The following is a 16,961-nucleotide window of genomic DNA, read 5'->3' as shown; positions in this document are numbered from 1 at the left end:
TCCTTGTAAAAATGTACAGCCTCATAAGCTTATCGGTTGCAGTCCAAATACTGTTTTAAAATAATGATAAAACTATTTAAACCAAACCAAAATTTCCAAAAGTTACTAAGTCTATTATTTTTTTGTTGTTTTTGAGTTGAGCCCGCTAATGACCGCTAATGACCTCATATGTTACAATCCTGGGTTGTATTTCCCGAAACATTCTTGATGCTATGTCATTCGTAAGTTGTACATTAATTTGTCTCTTAATGCTCCGACGTGTTTCCCAAAACACTCTTAGTTATGTATATCTTCCGTGAGATATTGTTTTGAAATGTTGGTCTGAGCCTCTCTTAGCTGTCTGTTATCGCTGGTTTCGGCTCATACTGCTCATTTACAATAAGACTAACATTGTTACGAGTACAATTTCATAACCAAACATGACTTAACTAAAAAATAAATGATCCATATGATGAAATTATTTTGTCTGATGTATGACTACAATCTTTGTAAGGTTTCGTTCCTTGCGCTCTGAATTTGGCTTTCTTATGAGCCTGAAATTTGCTCTTCAGTTTACTGGCATGTGAATTCTTTACAAGATGATTATGAGTAACAAGTAATACAACATAACAGAACGGGCTAGTTTTGCAGACAACCTTTGATTTGACCCTTTGATAATGATTTTATATACATAGAAGTTAAAGCTCAGGTTGCATGTTTTGTAACTATACTGTATATGAGGGTCATATATTGAGCATGTCCTGTTTAATGCAGCTTTACATTGTTATTTTTGCCTGTGAGATATACTAATGATGATATGCAGTATCTCCGCGCTTTATTCATCAGCCTTCGCATTCAACATTCAACCCACACCAGCAAGTGAACTTAATTAGAGAGCTGGGAGTATTGATGCCTCTTGTAGGGAAGTGAGGGTGCTGCTGTCACTCAAGCTCCCGCTGTAGGGGAAAGGACCATGTTCTCCAAACAGGCAATTATTACCCTGAGTCTCTGCCTGCTTCACGCCATCGCGATATGTATACCAAACTGTTTGGCTCAGTGAGGTTCGGAGCAATATGTCTGTCATTGGTGTAACAAACAGTGATGGAATTCTTTATGTATTAATATATTTCGTTATTTATATGGCATGTTCATACATAAAATGCATATTATGGGAACTCCAGCTCTGTAATCTGTAATCTAATTTGTTGTGCTTTCTGAAAGATGACATGGAGCTGGACAGCAAGCCGTTATTCCACCAGAGCAGACTCTCCTGCACCCGAGTCACTTTTTTTCACTGACATGTTTGATTCTGATTTGTGCTTCAGGCCCAGATTCGAGAATAACACCTCAGTTTTATTTCCTCACAGCAAGATAAAAGGGAGATTTCAAGCAGAATATCAAATTATCAGCAGGTTTTCATGACAGAGTTGAGTGCCACACTTGTAAAAGCAGTTTGGTACGAAGTGGCCAGCAGCCAGCATGTGAACGCAGAACAAAATGTCCTCCCGTGTGCACTTGGAATGATGTGCAGGCAAACACCGCCACTGTCGTCCCCCTCATCCATTTCAGGCAGCTCATCTGGTCTTACAGCAAGAGAATTTCCAAATGCAAGCATTCTGACAAAACATGGGAATGTGGCCTATATTGTTATAGACCTGGTTAATAAAAAAATGAGAAATTTCTCACTAAGCTCAGCTGGATGATTTACGGCTAGAATTTGACATAAGATTTTAACAGAATTTCATTGATCATGAAAGGGTGATGAGGGGGTAATTCCGGAGACATCTGTATATGCTCAGTTTTTCTCAGATTTTTTTTTTCAGAGGTTTTGATTTAGCCTGTTTCATGACATACTTCAGTTTATCTGAATGGCAAAGCACAACTAACATTTATGGGTGTGTCCAAATCCATTTCGCTGTTTTGCCGGTGGAAAAAACAGACAGGCGCAAATGAACCAAACAAGCAATAAACCAATCGGAACGGCATGTTACTTCATCTTTTAACCAAACTAGTCTGAATTGTTTGTGCTATTAAAATTTTCATTAGTGCTGTTTTAGTTTCTGCAATATTACTGATTGTTTAGCCTGTGACGTCACCAGTGTAAAGTTGGCCACCCATTTGCCTCCAGTTTTGCCCATACTGATTGCAATCATTTGTGCCGTTAAATTTTTAGTTTGTGCTGCTTAATATCTGAGAAATAAAGGTTTGTTTACATGGTCACGTGACACCAGCGTGAAGTCTCCTCCCCCGACTTGCGACTGATTTCAACCAAACAGATCACAATTCTTTGTGCCATTTAAAAATGTCTGTACTGTTATTGTTTGCAAGTTATATCTTTTGGTTTATGTCATTACATGATCGCAGTATAGTGATTGTGCGTGTGTTTCTCAAGTAAACAAACAGTGTGGAATGCCTTCGCGACAAAGCAGTACTCAGTCAGCCCCGAGCCAGATGCAGCATTTCAGGATCGTGCTAAACGTTTACACAAATGGCCAAGAATGTACCGCTACAATATACTGCATCATTACGTGCCATCTTGATCTGTGCTATCATGTGTTTTGCCAACTGATCAGGACACAGTAAATCCATTCCTTGAGTTGTAGGAGCGACAAAGCAAACCGAAAGTATGGAAAGTGGGTTTTGCGGTGAAGGGGGCAGAGTGTGCCATTTAAAGTGGTATCACACAAAAAATTCTTATCTCAGACGTACACAGTGCTTTGCTACAAGGCAGTGAACACTCCCCAGCATCACATGTGATCAGTTAATGCTAAACACTGTACAACCGTAATAAACTCTTGTCATTTTGCCTGCACTTAGTATTTGTTCTGATGTCTTTACTTTCCCATGGATCCTCTTTCTTGTTGCACTTAGTGGTTAAATAAAAATATGTAGTCTACAACAATGAAACGTTTTAGTCTCTCCCTCCACTCAACTAACATTTATCCAGTCACAACTGAGTTTTTAAAGGTGGTGACCAATGCAAGTTTAGCTATGAAATACTTTAGCACCTACTGCACAATCAGTGACAGACGATTCAGCTCTTTTGCCACCTGATCCCTTATTGCTCGAGCTGCCGCCGTTGTACATTCCTGTGTTGGCATCAGCACATGCAGTTCAGCATCGGCTAATAGCATGCGGCTTCTAAAAACCTCTAATTCCCATGCAGTTAATACAGCATTGTAAATGACCAGGAAAAGTTTCCCAGACTACAGATATATGTCAAGAAGTAGGTAGAGAAAGACAAAGAAGGATGCTGTTTATTCTCCCAGTTACCAGGCTGTATTTTTTTTTGGTTAGAGCATTGGTTAGCACTTTTGCTTCACACCTCTGGGAACAGGATTTGAGTCTCTGCCATTGCTCTTTGTGTATGGAGTTTGCATGGTCTCCCTGTGTCAGAGGAGTTATCTCCACATACTCTGGTTTTCCCCGTTCTCCAAAAATAAGCTGAGGCGAATTGGAGTCATCAAATTGTGACTGATGTGTGAGTGTGCTCTGCAATGGATTAGCACCCCATCTTGGGTTATTCCCTGCCTTGTATCTGTAGCCTGTAGGATGGATGGACATATTTGTTAGAAACTTTCTGGAGACCAAACAAAAGAAACTGCAACAACAAATCAAATCAGCAAATGAAATCAACACATGATAGCAACAGTAGAACCAGAATATAGGTGGGGAAAGACAGAAAGCCCCAATTAATATTAAAAGTAGGTACTGTAAGAGGCCTACCCTTTGCGGTCTGTATTTAAATGCTAGGAGTATTAGAAACAAAATTCATGATTTAGAGGCTTTAATTTCATCAGACACTTCAGACATTATAGGAATAACAGAAACATGGATGAGTGACAATGATGGAGAGGAATATAATATGGATGGTTACACGTTGTTCCGTAGTGACCGGATAGGCAAGAAGGGAGGTGCTGTTGCAGTAAACGTAAAAGAAAACTTACAGGCAAGGGAGCTCACTGATAAAAATAAAAGTACAGATGCTGTACGGATAAAACTAGATGCTAAAAACTCAAATGGCCTAATTGTCTGTGTTTGTTATAGAGCACCAAATGTAGCTGCAGAGGAAAGCAGAATGTTATATGACGATATCAGGATTATGAGTAATAAAAATGATGTGGTGGTTATGGGTGTTTTTAATTTACCTGGGATACAGTGGGACATAGTCTCTGGCTCTTCTGTAAATGAACTTGAGATGGTGGAATTAGTACAAGATCGTTTTTTTTAAACTCAGTTTGTTAATCCCCCTACCAGGGGAAAAGCTCTTCTTGATCTTGTTTTCTCTAATAACCAGGATAGGATTGAAAAATTAGCAGTTTTAGAAGGTAGTGACCATAACATGGTTAAATTATATGTTAATATTAGTGTCCGAAGAGCGAAGTCCAAAACAAAAATATACAGTGTTAGTAAGGCTAACTTTAATGGTATGAGACTGAAACTATAAACTGTAAACTGGATGGAGTTAAATGGCAAAATGGTTGAAGAGGCATGGGAATTTTTTAAAAGCACATTGTTGCAAGTGCAAGAGGACTTCATACCTGTTTCCAGCAAAACTAAATCTAGGAAACTGCAACCAAGGTGGTTTACTACAGAACTTAAGAAAAGTCATTTGTTCCACAAATGGAAAATAACTAATGATTTAAAAAATAATGCAGGAATACCCAAGTCTACAGGTTGAGTTAAAAAATAACATTAGACTCGCCAAGAGGAATGTAGAAAGGAAGATTGTATAGGAGGCTATGAATGACATTAAAAGTTTCTTCCAATATTTTAACTACAAAAGAGCTATAAAAGCTGAAATTACTTATTTGCCGGATAGTACAGGCCTTATAATTGAAAATGAAATTAATATAGTAAATGAGTTTAATGATTATTTTACACAGGTGTTCACAGTAGAGAACACGAGTAACTTACCACCATTTAGTACGAATACAGCGTCAGCTGTGACCAATATATAGTATGTATAACTGAGACCGATGTGGTACAAAGCCTAGTTAAGCTCAAAATAAATTGCAGGGCCCTGATGGCATCTTGCCTAAAGTTTTTAAAGAGATGAGGGATATTATTAGCCAACTTTTAACTTTACTATTCCAGAAATCGTTATCTGCTGGTGATTGCTTCTGATTGGAAGCATGCTAATATGACACCCATATTCAAAAAAGGGGATAGAAATAATCTATAGATCAATCCGTTTAACTTGTATAACTGGAAAAGTAATGGAAGCTGTAATCCAAGTGAAAACGGTAGATTACCTGGATTCAAATAACATTCTGAGGGATAGCCAACATGGATATAGGAGAGGTAGATCCTGTTTAACTAATTTACTTGAGTTCTTTGAGGAAGCTCCAAGAGAAATTGATCACAAAAAGGCCTACAATGTGATCTACTTAGATTTCCAGAGGCCTTTGATGTTGTCCCCCACAAACAGCTCTTGCTGAAGCTCAAAGCTGCAGGGATTTTAGGAACTGTAGCAGCTTGGATTGAAAACTGGTTAACAGACATGAAGCAGCGAGTAGTTATTAGAGTCACAATGTCACAGTGGGCCTGCGTTCATAGTGCGGTACCACAGGGTTCAATTTTACGACTACTGTTGTTCCTAATATTAATGATATTGACACTGGGGCGGCATGGTGGTGCAGTGGTTAGCACTGTTGCCTCACACCTCTGGGTCCCAGGTTCGAGTCTCCGCCTGGGTCACGTGTGCGGAGTTTGCATGTTCTCCCCATGTCGTCGTGGGGTTTCCTCCGGGTACTCCGGTTTTCCCCCACAGTCCAAAGACATCCTGAGGCTGATTGGAGTTACGAAATTGCCCGTAGGAGTGCATGTGTGAGTGACTGGTGTGTGAGTGTGCCCTGCGATGGGCTGGCCCCCCATCCTGGGTTGTTCCCTGCCTCGTGTCCATTGCTTCCGGGATAGGCTCTGGATCCCCCGCAACCCAGTAGGATAAGTGGTTTGGAAAATGGATGGATGGATAAATGTAAGGTAATCCATGCAGGGAGCAGAAATATAAAGTTAAGATATTTTAAAATTACAAGTTGTTGTATAAATAAGATAAATAACATAAGGCTATTTAGTTTGTTTAATAGAAAGACAATGTATAGCCCTGTTCTATAGGAAAGGTAACCTTAAATGACTTCTGTTGTTATCTGGCGCTATATAGAAAATAAAATTAAATAAAATTAACTTGACCTTCAAGGGGGGGCGGGAGGTTTAGTTAAGTTTTCCCCAAAAGAGTTTGATGGGCCGAATGGCCTCCTCTCGTTTGTACATTTTTTATGTTTTTATATAACCAGTGTAATCTGTAGGAACTCTTGTGAGTGAGTCTTCTGAGACAATGGCACTATATTCCAACAATACAGTCTTGGATCCTTAATCTAGAGCACATTTGCTCCCATATCTTTCTGGCCGATTCAAAATCTTGATTGTTTTTAGTGATGTTATGATGTGTAGAGCTAAAATCCCACATCGTCCACAGTAATGTCACTAATTATTACTGGCATGATATCAGTTCACCTAGAGTTGAACGTAGCCTCTAAGTGGGCAAGAATCCCAACACTAATGACTGGAAAATAAAAAATATGTCAAATTGACCTGATGTAACACTGAATAGAAATGAGAATTAGTCATGTGTACACAACTACACTAAGCATAATGAATGTAAGTATCATGGTCCAGTTTTATGGTAAATGTTTGCTCTTCACACTGTCTTCTCTGAAGTGGAGGTGTTGCAAGGCTATGGATGTATATTTTGCATGGATAAATATTATCAAATTTTTCAAATGATCCATTTTGGCAGGAGTGTGGAACTTTAATATCTTTATTTTGTTTCCCGCACAAGAAGACAACTTACTGTGTCTCTATTTGGGGTGTGACGTGCAAGACAGGAATCTGGGTTATCTTCTGGTAAAACACAGTTTCCATACTTTGTCAGATAATCTCAGCCTGCAGCACATTAATTGTGCATTGGCAGATCACTGTACACCAGGGGTGGCCAATCGTACCCAGAAAGGGCCGCTGTGTGTGCAGGTTTTCGCTGTGACTGCCTAATTAGATTACTAATTAGAGGACTGATTCACTGAAGAGTCCTTATACCTGGGTGTGAGTAGTCGACCTAAATGTTATCCCAAAAACCCGCATACACACCGGCCCTTTGCGGATAAGATTGGCCACCCCTGCTCTACACTCCTCTGATCCATGCTAAATGACAACACTCTAAAAGTATAGAGGAAGAGGGAATGGGAAAGAGGAAGATAGGCAGATCCTGGTCCTATGGGAGCTGATGTGAGAAGGTGCAGGAACAGCTGACATTCATTAGTAGGCAGAGACAAAAAGACAAACAGACAGAGGAAAAGGGAAAAAACCTACAATATACATTCTGTCACGTCGCTCTGATTTACATCATTTAATAAGAAATTGAAGGACAGCTTGTCTGGTGGACAAATGCTTATTTACTTGTTTAATTTTTTTGTCCTCTTCGTAAATGTGAATCTTACACATGCTGGAACCTCGGATCTTTTACGTGTTGTTAAAATGCTGTGCCATATATGGAAGACCAGGTTTGAATTTAAACCCCAAAAATATGTGAATTCTCACCCTAGCCCATGAATAGAAGCTACTATATAATTATATCTATATATATATACATACACACACAGCTCAAAAAAATTAAAGGAACATTTTGAAAACACTTCAGATCTCAATGGGAAAAAAACATGCTGGATATCTATACTGGTATGGACTGGGTAATATGTTGGGAAGGAAAGGATGTCACATCGTTTAATGGAAACAAAAATTATCAACCTATTTCAAATTCAATTCAAAGAAAATCAAAGTGAAAAAATGATGCAGCAGGCTAGTCCATTTTTGGCAAAATTTCATTGTAGCAACTCAAAATCGTACTCAGTAGTTTGTATGCGCCCCACGTGCTTGTATTCATGCCTGACAACATCGGGGCATGGTCCTAATGAGAGGACGGATGGTGTCCTGGGAGATCTCCTCCCAGATCTGGACCAGGGCATCACTGAGCTCCTGGAAATTCTGAGGTTCAAACTGAAGGCTTCGGATGGACTGAAACAATGGTCCAGAGGTGTTCTACTGGATTTAGGTCAGGCGAGCGTGGGGGTCAGTCAATGGTATCAATTCCTTCATCCTTCAGGAACTGCCTGCATACTCTCGCCACATGAGGCCAGGCATTGTCGTGCACTAGGAAGAACCCAGGACCTACTGCACTAGCATAAGGTCTGACAATGGGTACAAGGATATCATCCCTATAATTAATGGTAGTCAAGGGGCCGTTGTCTAGCCTGCTGAGCTCTGTGCGTCCCTCCATGGATATGCCTCCCCAGACCATCACTAACCCACCACCAAACCGGTCATGCTGAACAATGATACAGGCAGCATAACGTTCTCTATGGCTTCTCCAGACTCTTTCATGTCTGTCACATGGGTTCAGGGTGAACCTGCCCTCATCTGTGAAAAGCACAGGGTGCCTGTGGCGGACCTGCCAATTCTGGTATTCTATGGGAAATGCCTATCAAGCTCCATGGGGCCGGCCCGTTTGCACAGGGCCCACTAGAGGATGTCGGGCCCTCAGGCCACCCTCATGAAGTCTGTTTCCGATTGTCAGAGACATTCGCACCAGTGGCCTGCTGGAGGTCATTTTGTAGGGCTCGGGCAGTGCTCATCCTGTTCCTCCTTGCACAAAGGAGCAGATACCTGCTGATGGGTTAACAATCTCCTATGGCCCTGTCCAGCTCTCCTTAAGTATCTGCTTGTCTCCTGGAATTTCCTCCATGCCCTTGAGACTGTGCTGGGAGACACAGCAAACCTTCTGGCAAAGGCACGTATTGATGCGCCATCCTGGAGGAGTTGGACTACCTGTGCAACCTCTGTAGGGTCCAGGTTTCACCTCATGCTACCAGTAGTGACACTGACCGTCGCCAAATGCAAAACTAGTGAAAAAACTGTCAGAAAAGATGAGGAGGGAAAAATGCCAGTGGCCTCCACCTGTTAAACCATTCCTGTTTTGGGGGTCGTCTCATTGTTGCCCCTCTAGTGCACCTGTTGTTAATTTCATTAACACCAAAGCAGCTGAAACTGATTAACTACCCCTCTGCTACTTAACTGACCAGATCAGTATCTCAGAATAAATAAATAAAATAAAAAAAGAATAAAAAAGAATAAAGTGTTCCTTTAATTTTTTGAGCAGCGTGTGGGAGATTTATATATATATATATATATATATATATATATATATATATATATATATATATATATATATATATATAAAATCTCACACACGCTGCATTCTGCATTCTGCTTATGACCCTCTATAATATTTTGCTAGCTTTTGGTGCCTCACTGTTGGTGTAGAAAGGAATCAGAAATGCCTCTCGAAAGTCAGCATCTGTCAGCATCCTTAGCAAACAACTGCTGACCTCATCAGCATGATTCTCAGCTCATGCACAACCACTGACTGCGGCTCCCACCCCTTGAACTTTCTTTGTCAATAAATCCAATGAAGTTGTTGCAGCCTCCATCCGGCCTGTGGCTGCACTGCACTGCACCAACATCCTTGCCATTAGAGATTGGCCAGTGAAGTCGCTATTTGCCTCTCTCGACAGGATGGGAAATCAGCCGAGGATCTTGCCAGGATGGGACTCCATGACAAAATCATCAGTCTCCTGGGAAAGCTCAAGAAAGTAAGGGGCTCCTTTTTGTCATTGTCCTGTGAAAAATCTGCCCTACTAATGCTGATATAGGTCTGTTAATTTGACAAACTCAATCAGTAGTAAAGCCTGTGGTTCTGCCTCCCATTACATGACTTGTGGTACCAAGGATCACCACAAGGGGAATTTCCTGCACCAACTGCGGCCCACGCAGATGCCACAGCCTCGCATCAAGCTGAAAGTGTTCGGCCACTCCGGCGCCGGCAAGAGTACCCTGCTGGAGTCCCTCAAGTGTGGCATTCTGAGGAGCTTCTTCCGCAGGAAGAGGTCCCGCCTGCCGTCCGCCAGCTCCCCACGCTTCACGCTCTCCCCGGCACCTCCAGTACCCACAGGTGAGGAGTGGTTCATTGCCACCATTACCTAATACACCAGCGCCCCCTAAGGCTGATGCAATCCCTCTCTATTATTTCTTCTAACCTATCCTAAATAGACCTGCAAAAGCTAACATCCAGATAGGACTCAGTGACAGAAACATTCAGCCTTTGGTTGTCTGTTGCCTGATAGGCCAATATGGGTGATGTCCAGGCTGCTATTGGTTATGCGAGTTTTTGTCTGAATTTGGAGCATGGGCGATACTTCTCATAACAGCTGTATAAAAATCATACCATTTCACAGACAGGTGTGAACAGTTTTCGTGATTTATGTCTCTCCCGCTTACCTCTTGGCATCCCTTATCTGACACACTAGCAAAACTACCCCTCTGTACAATATAATACCTCAAACACCAAGTATTTTACGTAAAGGTTTTCATGCACATCACACTTGGTTAAATAAAAAAAAAATGGAATGGCTTTAAAATTCTTGTTCATGAAAAAATAAATTTTATCTAACACACCTCTGCAGAAATTTAAGGGAAATCATATTTTGTGGCCATGCAGCTGTCATGACATATTTGTAGCTCAAGTCTGCCACCCATTGGTCAGCCATGTGAATTGCAGCCCTTGAGCATAACAAAGTGAAAATTTTGCAGTACAGTAATTATACAGCAAAATTATGATTGGCTGTAAAACTGAATGAATATGTGTATCTCCATTCACAGTGTCTATGAGTGTCTCCAATCTGTATCCTGGGTGTGAGAATGTGAACGTCCGGCGACGCAGCATGATGTTTGAGCCCAGCCTTGCCAAGGGAGTACTGGCGGTCTTCTCTCCCATGCACAGTGCTCAGTCCACAGTGGACGATCAGTCTACCAAAGCCATTGACATCCAGAACATCAGCATCAATGGTAAGCTGTTAATATTAAACATAATGAAGCATATTAAAGGTGGCTTTAGCGTTATATTTCTTACTACTCACCCATTTCACGTAATCTCTTTCAGTGAGTCACAGCCATGATGAACACTCACATATAAAGCTATACTAATGGCAGTTAGTCAGTACAGACTCAGCTCATACAAACTTTCAATTTACGAACTTTCAGACATACGAAAAGAACTGCAAGGGCTCCTGTTTGCAACATTTTTTTCTTTCTGCCTCCCAATTCCACATAGTACGACCTCTGGCCACTACTCCCGCCGTGCAGCAGCGTAGTGTGCGTACTCCTAGCATCCTAGTTCTTTGTAGTTGCATATACCCGTTAAAATGATCTTGAATAACGACTTACGAACATTTCAAGTTATGAACGGCTGTTCGGAACATAACTCATTTGTAAGTAGAGGAGCGTCTGTGCACTTATGTTTCATTGGAGGAAACTGGGGTAGCTAAATCAAACAACCAGAAGCAAGAGGCCATTTAAACACTGCACATCTTTCTGCATCCAGAGCTCTGGAGTGATACCCATTTAGTGAAAGTGCCACCCTGCACATAAGTAGGAAGAAAATGACAAAGCAGGACAGGAATGAACCCTCAACCCTGAAGGTGTGAGGTTACAATCCTATGTAGTGTTCCGTACTTCCTATTAGGGATCCGGGCAGATTTGGGGTATGGCTGTGGCATAGTGCAGGCTGGAAAGAGAATGTGGACGACCCACTGGCAGCTCAGAGGACAAAATGGGAATTTATTAAACAAAAAAACACTACAAAATAAAAAAGACCAATTGGGAAAGAGGCAGGCAGGGAGGGAACATACAACAATCACATTCAACAAACCACTAGTGAGCTAAACAGAGGCAGGGACTTAAATACCAAGGGGTAACAAGACTAACAAGGGGCTGGTGAGATTAATTACCAAGGGTTGGGAAAACAGGTCACAGGTGAAACTAATTAACTCAAATGAACTACACAGGGGGGTGGCATGGTGGTGCAGTGGTTAGCACTGTTTCCTCCAACCTCTGGGTTCGATTCTCCACCTGGGTTACATGTGTAACCCAAAACAATTTGCATGTTCTCTCCATGTCGTCATGGGGTTTCCTCCTGGTACTCTGGTTTCCCCCCACAGTCCAAAGACATGCTGAGGCTAATTGGAGTTACTAAATTGTCCATAGGAGTGCATGTGGGAGTGAATGGTGTGTGAGTGAGCCCTGTGATGGGCTGGCCCCCCATCCTGGGTTGTTCCCTGACTCAAACCCATAGCTTCCGGGATAGGCTCTGGACCCCCTGAGACCCGGAAGGATAAGCGGTTTGGAAAATGGATGGATGGATGGAACTACACAGGGAAACTAAGAACTAACCAAGAAACGGTGAAAAACAGAATATAACACTGGGAGTAACATACCGATAAAACATAACTAAGGCTCAAAACAAGAAACCAAATACAAAAATCACCAGACAGGAACTAGAAAAACTCATACAAATGAAACACTAGGGAACAAAATACAAAAGCAAAGAGAGTGGGATTCAAGCATGCAACAGAGAGATTAACAGACAACCACATGCACAACGAGTTGAGCCATGCAGCCAACAGGTCGCAAGGGAAAACACAAGAACTGACAACACAAGGGATGGGATGACCAGCAACGCCTGCTGGCCAATAGGGGGAAGTTACACAGAGTGGAACAATAGGAGCTGACCCTGACACTTGCATTGTTATATATACTGAGCAGTTATGGAAAATGGAAGGGTGGCACAGTGGCTCAGTGTATAGCACTATTGACTCACAACTTCATGGTTGGGGGTTGAATCTTTGTGGAGTTTCTGCGTCCTCCCTGTGTCACACAGGTTTCCTCTGAAATCATGCAATTAGGCAATTAGAATGGTGAGTCCTGGCCCTCCTATGACCCTGACCAGGATAAGTGTCTAGAAGAGAGAGGGATGGATGTATAAATATGGTAATACAATGGGTAGCATAGTAGCTTTTGGTATAGCACTGTTGCCTTCCAGGAATGAGGGCTTGAATCCTACATTTCCTCTCTATATGTGGAGTTTCCTGCCTTGTGGGTTGCTTCTGGGTGCTCTGGTATCCTGCTGCATTCTACAGACATGCAGCGAATTAAATTGTTGGTACTTAGTTTCCCATAGTGTGAAGCCTGTGATGGACTGGCAGCCCATGCAAGGCAACCCCCAGTCTTGTGCCCTGTGCTGCCTGGGATAGGTTCTAGGCCCCTGTATCCCTGTCCAGGGTAGGCAGTTAAGAGATGGATTGATAGAGTAATACATATTTTTCTTGCTCTTGCCTTGCAGGAGTGGGAGACTTCAGTGTGTGGGAATTCTCCGGTAACCCTGTGTACTATTGCTCCTATGACTACTTTGCTGCTAACGATCACACGGCCATACACCTGGTGCTCTTCAGTCTGGAGGAGCCCTACGAGGCCCAGCTCAACCAGGTCACCTTCTGGCTGAATCTCCTCAAGTCGCTCACCATGCTGGAAGACAGTATCAGTGCGTATGATTACCACCATCACTTCTTTGAAGTCGATTCTCCATTGCATAATCTCTCTGCTGCAGGGAGCTCTGCAGTGCTGGTTGTTTATCATGTGTCTGTTTATCAGAATTGTCACCACCAGAATACGCATCAAGTTAATGTACTTTATGAAGGTTCATCTTGTGTTTATGTGTGTATGTTTCAGAATTCCATTAAATTAAATAAAACATTTAATCAAAAGGAGTGGCCCTGAAGGGTGACATGTTGGGGTTGTGCTTAGCATGGTTGCCTCATATCTCTGGAGGCCAGCGATCAAGTCTCTGCTATGGCTATGAGTGCAGGGTTTGCATGTTCTCTCCGTGTTGTGTGAGGTTCTTTCATTTACCCCCATAGTTCAAAAACATGTTAAAGTGGCCTGGAGTTGCTAAATTGTCTATAGGTTTGAGCCTGTTGTTTATGGGGTAGGATCTGGACTCTTGCATAGGATGATTGGGGGTGGAGAATTATTGATCTAAGCCTAGGTTGGGCTATCTTATCCACAAAGGGCCGGTGTGTATGCACATGTTTGGAATAACCTTTAGGTCAGCTGTTCAAACCGAGGTGTGATGACTCTTCAGCCAATCAGTCCTCTAATAGTAATCTAATTAGGGAGTTGCAAGGAAAACACGCATACACAATGGCCTTTTCAGGATAAGATTGCCCACCCCTAATCTAAGCTTATGGGTTGTTTTTAAATAGCCATATGTGAAATGTCAATGTTGACCAGTAGAGGGAGCTCTGTACAATATGTTATTTTTGGAGGCTTAAATATTGTTGAAGTGATCTTTATCCAGATGTATATTTGCATCAATACTTTCTATCATTTCATTAAAGACAACACAGCTCTCTTCTCTGGGGTGTTTTGATGACAATCATAGCCTGCAATACACTTGAGATGATGTGATGATATGGGGATGTCATGTAGCTGATTGGATTATGGAACTGTCCCTTTTTTCAAACTATCACGGGTTCAGGTATCGGGGCCAGCAGAGTAATCATATCACTGCTGGATCCTTGAGCAAGATCATTGACCCCAGTTGCTGTAGGGGAGATGGCTGGGCCTAAACCGTATATCACATTGAACAAAAGCATCTGATGAATATATGATACTACTGCACCTAAAAATCCTACTGTGGTTAGGTTCCATTCGCTCAGATATAGTGTTTCTTCTCCAGTTTGTCCATGACTGTGATCCTTTACAGGGCATATTTTTTGTGTGTCTTATGTTGCCTATGTTCTGGGCCCCTCATAACCATGTCACTTTACATTTTTATTAAACGTGAGTATCTTGCATTTTGCTCTCATTTGTTTTCAGCTTTTGGTGGAAAGGTGAAGCACCCACTGTGTGTTGTGCTGGTGGCGACCCATGCAGACACTGTGAACCTCCCTCATCACTGTGGAGGAGAATTTGCCTACGACAAGGAGAAATCACTGCTCAAAGAAGTCAGGAACAGGTAATGTATGACAACCTGACTGCCTTATGACAATAGCAAACAAAAATACATATACAGCAGTGAGGGGGGGTATAACATACCAACAATTCACATGTTGTCATTGAGGACTTTTTTAATTTAATAAAATGTACATTTTAAATTTATTTTAAGATTTGCAAATGATCTACAAATCTCAGAGAAGCTCTTTGTCATGGATGCTGGGGCATCAAGCTCCAAAGTGATGAAACTGCTGAGAAACCACCTTCAGGACCTGCGAAGCTCCATTATCTCTGTGAGTGTTAAATGTGCGAAGCATCCAGGTGGCATTCGACCAATGACACCAAGGACATGACCAATGGGGTCCAAAAAATGATAACCGCTCAACGGGCTGAAAGTGATAATGACAGAAAGGGCTGGCAGCAGCCAATCAGGATACGTCTGACGTAGCCCAGGGAAACACTATTATATATTAAAGCACCATGGGGTTTAAATGACAACAAAGGTATGGAAGCTATGAAATTGTTCCTCAAACTAAAAAAATAACTGCAAGCAGGACTGTCCAATATTACAAAAACACGTGTGTTTGTAGCCAAAGCAAACACATAGCTAAATGCAAGCAGGCAATCTTAGGGCAAAGCACGCACATGGACATGATCAGTGTTAAATATAAAGTATGGTATCTCTGAATGTACGAAGTACTGTTGTTGAATATGCTTTATCATTAAAATTCTTCTTATAAACATACTTAGTAATAGTAAAATTTACATACTAAGTAAAATAAAATGTGGGAGATTTAACACCAAGCAAGTATATTAAATCCAATTGCTAAAGTACACTAAGTCCATTATAACAAAGGCTTAGATTAATGCTTCAACAGAACTGTGGTGTCTATTCTATATTCTTGAAATTGGCTGAAATGTTAATTTTGCTAAGATTATTTTTGCTTCCTATATAATTAAAATGTTTTAAAATTTGACAGTGCAGTCAAATAGAATGGTAAATGACTGTGAGCTGAGGACAGTCACACTGGATAATGCAGTGAAGGTCTGTCTCATATGCTTCAGTCCAGCTTTTGGTCTCTATCCACAGTCCTGCCCACCGATGACACAGCTGTGTGAGAAAATTCTTTCAGCCCTGCCCTCCTGGAGAAAACATCACCGGCCCAATCAGCTCATGCCCTGGCACAAGTTTGTCTCGGATGTTCAGGAGCACATGAACCCCCTGGCCAGCGAGAAAACCTTGAGGGAGGTGATCTCGCAGCTGCACAGCATGGGGGAGGTGTGTAAATCGCAAATGCATGCACCATTGCTGATAAGTAGCCCAAATTTGCTCGTGGTTCAAGCCTTATTTTGTTGTCAGCAAAATCATCTACAGTGGTACCTTGGAGCACGAACTTAATTCCTTCCAGAAGACTGGTCAAGCTGCGATTTTGTCAAGGTCCAAGTGAAATTTCCCCATAAGAAATAATGTAAATTTATTTAATCTGTTCCAGACCTCCAAATGATTGCCTATTTAAACATATCTGCCTACCTAACTAATGGCAAAATATATTAACAATCAATATAAAACTAATACTCACATGAAAAATCACACATTACAAAAGCAATAAATACTAAATAAATGACAATACCATTCTCCAAAGAGAGAGCAGACACACATGCGGCACCTTCAAGTCTCAATATAATTTCCTTTTTACGTTCTACAGTTACTCTCATTTTTACTCTTTAGTTTGCTGCTATCACCGCTCACTTTCTTTGGGGCCATGATTTCTTTATCAGTAAATGTACTGTAGATAAAGCACAAAAAATTTACACCAAACACAGGAACGCAGCTTTCGCATGTCAGACTCAGTGGAGAGGTCCTGCAACACTGAAAGCGATTCGTAGGCATTCAGCTTCCCATGCAGTGGGTCCATTTGCTTTTTTGATTTGATTTGATTACATTTTTGTCAACTGACCTGTTCGAGGTCCCAATTGACAGAGTTGAATGTAGACCTGTGTAAGTTTTTGCATAAGCAGAGTTTCTAGATTTCAGAAAAAAA

At 41.6% G+C, this 16,961-nt stretch overlaps 1 protein-coding gene across 7 annotated transcripts in view; it reads left to right on the top strand.

The window, feature by feature from the left end:
• Positions 1-16,961, top strand: part of LOC125746437 (death-associated protein kinase 1-like) — a 56,995-nt gene that overhangs the window by 37,136 nt on the left and 2,898 nt on the right. For all 7 annotated transcript variants that reach the window (XM_049020387.1, XM_049020389.1, XM_049020391.1 and 4 more), the window contains 7 exons: positions 9,606-9,683; positions 9,820-10,042; positions 10,750-10,935; positions 13,268-13,465; positions 14,803-14,941; positions 15,092-15,212; positions 16,010-16,198. In XM_049020387.1, the coding sequence (XP_048876344.1) occupies positions 9,606-9,683; positions 9,820-10,042; positions 10,750-10,935; positions 13,268-13,465; positions 14,803-14,941; positions 15,092-15,212; positions 16,010-16,198 (1,134 nt within the window). The remainder of the gene's footprint in view (positions 1-9,605; positions 9,684-9,819; positions 10,043-10,749; positions 10,936-13,267; positions 13,466-14,802; positions 14,942-15,091; positions 15,213-16,009; positions 16,199-16,961) is intronic.

Source organism: Brienomyrus brachyistius, chromosome 7, assembly GCF_023856365.1.
Source record: "Brienomyrus brachyistius isolate T26 chromosome 7, BBRACH_0.4, whole genome shotgun sequence".
Lineage (NCBI taxonomy): Eukaryota > Metazoa > Chordata > Actinopteri > Osteoglossiformes > Mormyridae > Brienomyrus > Brienomyrus brachyistius.
This window is presented reverse-complemented; position numbering and strand designations above follow the sequence as displayed.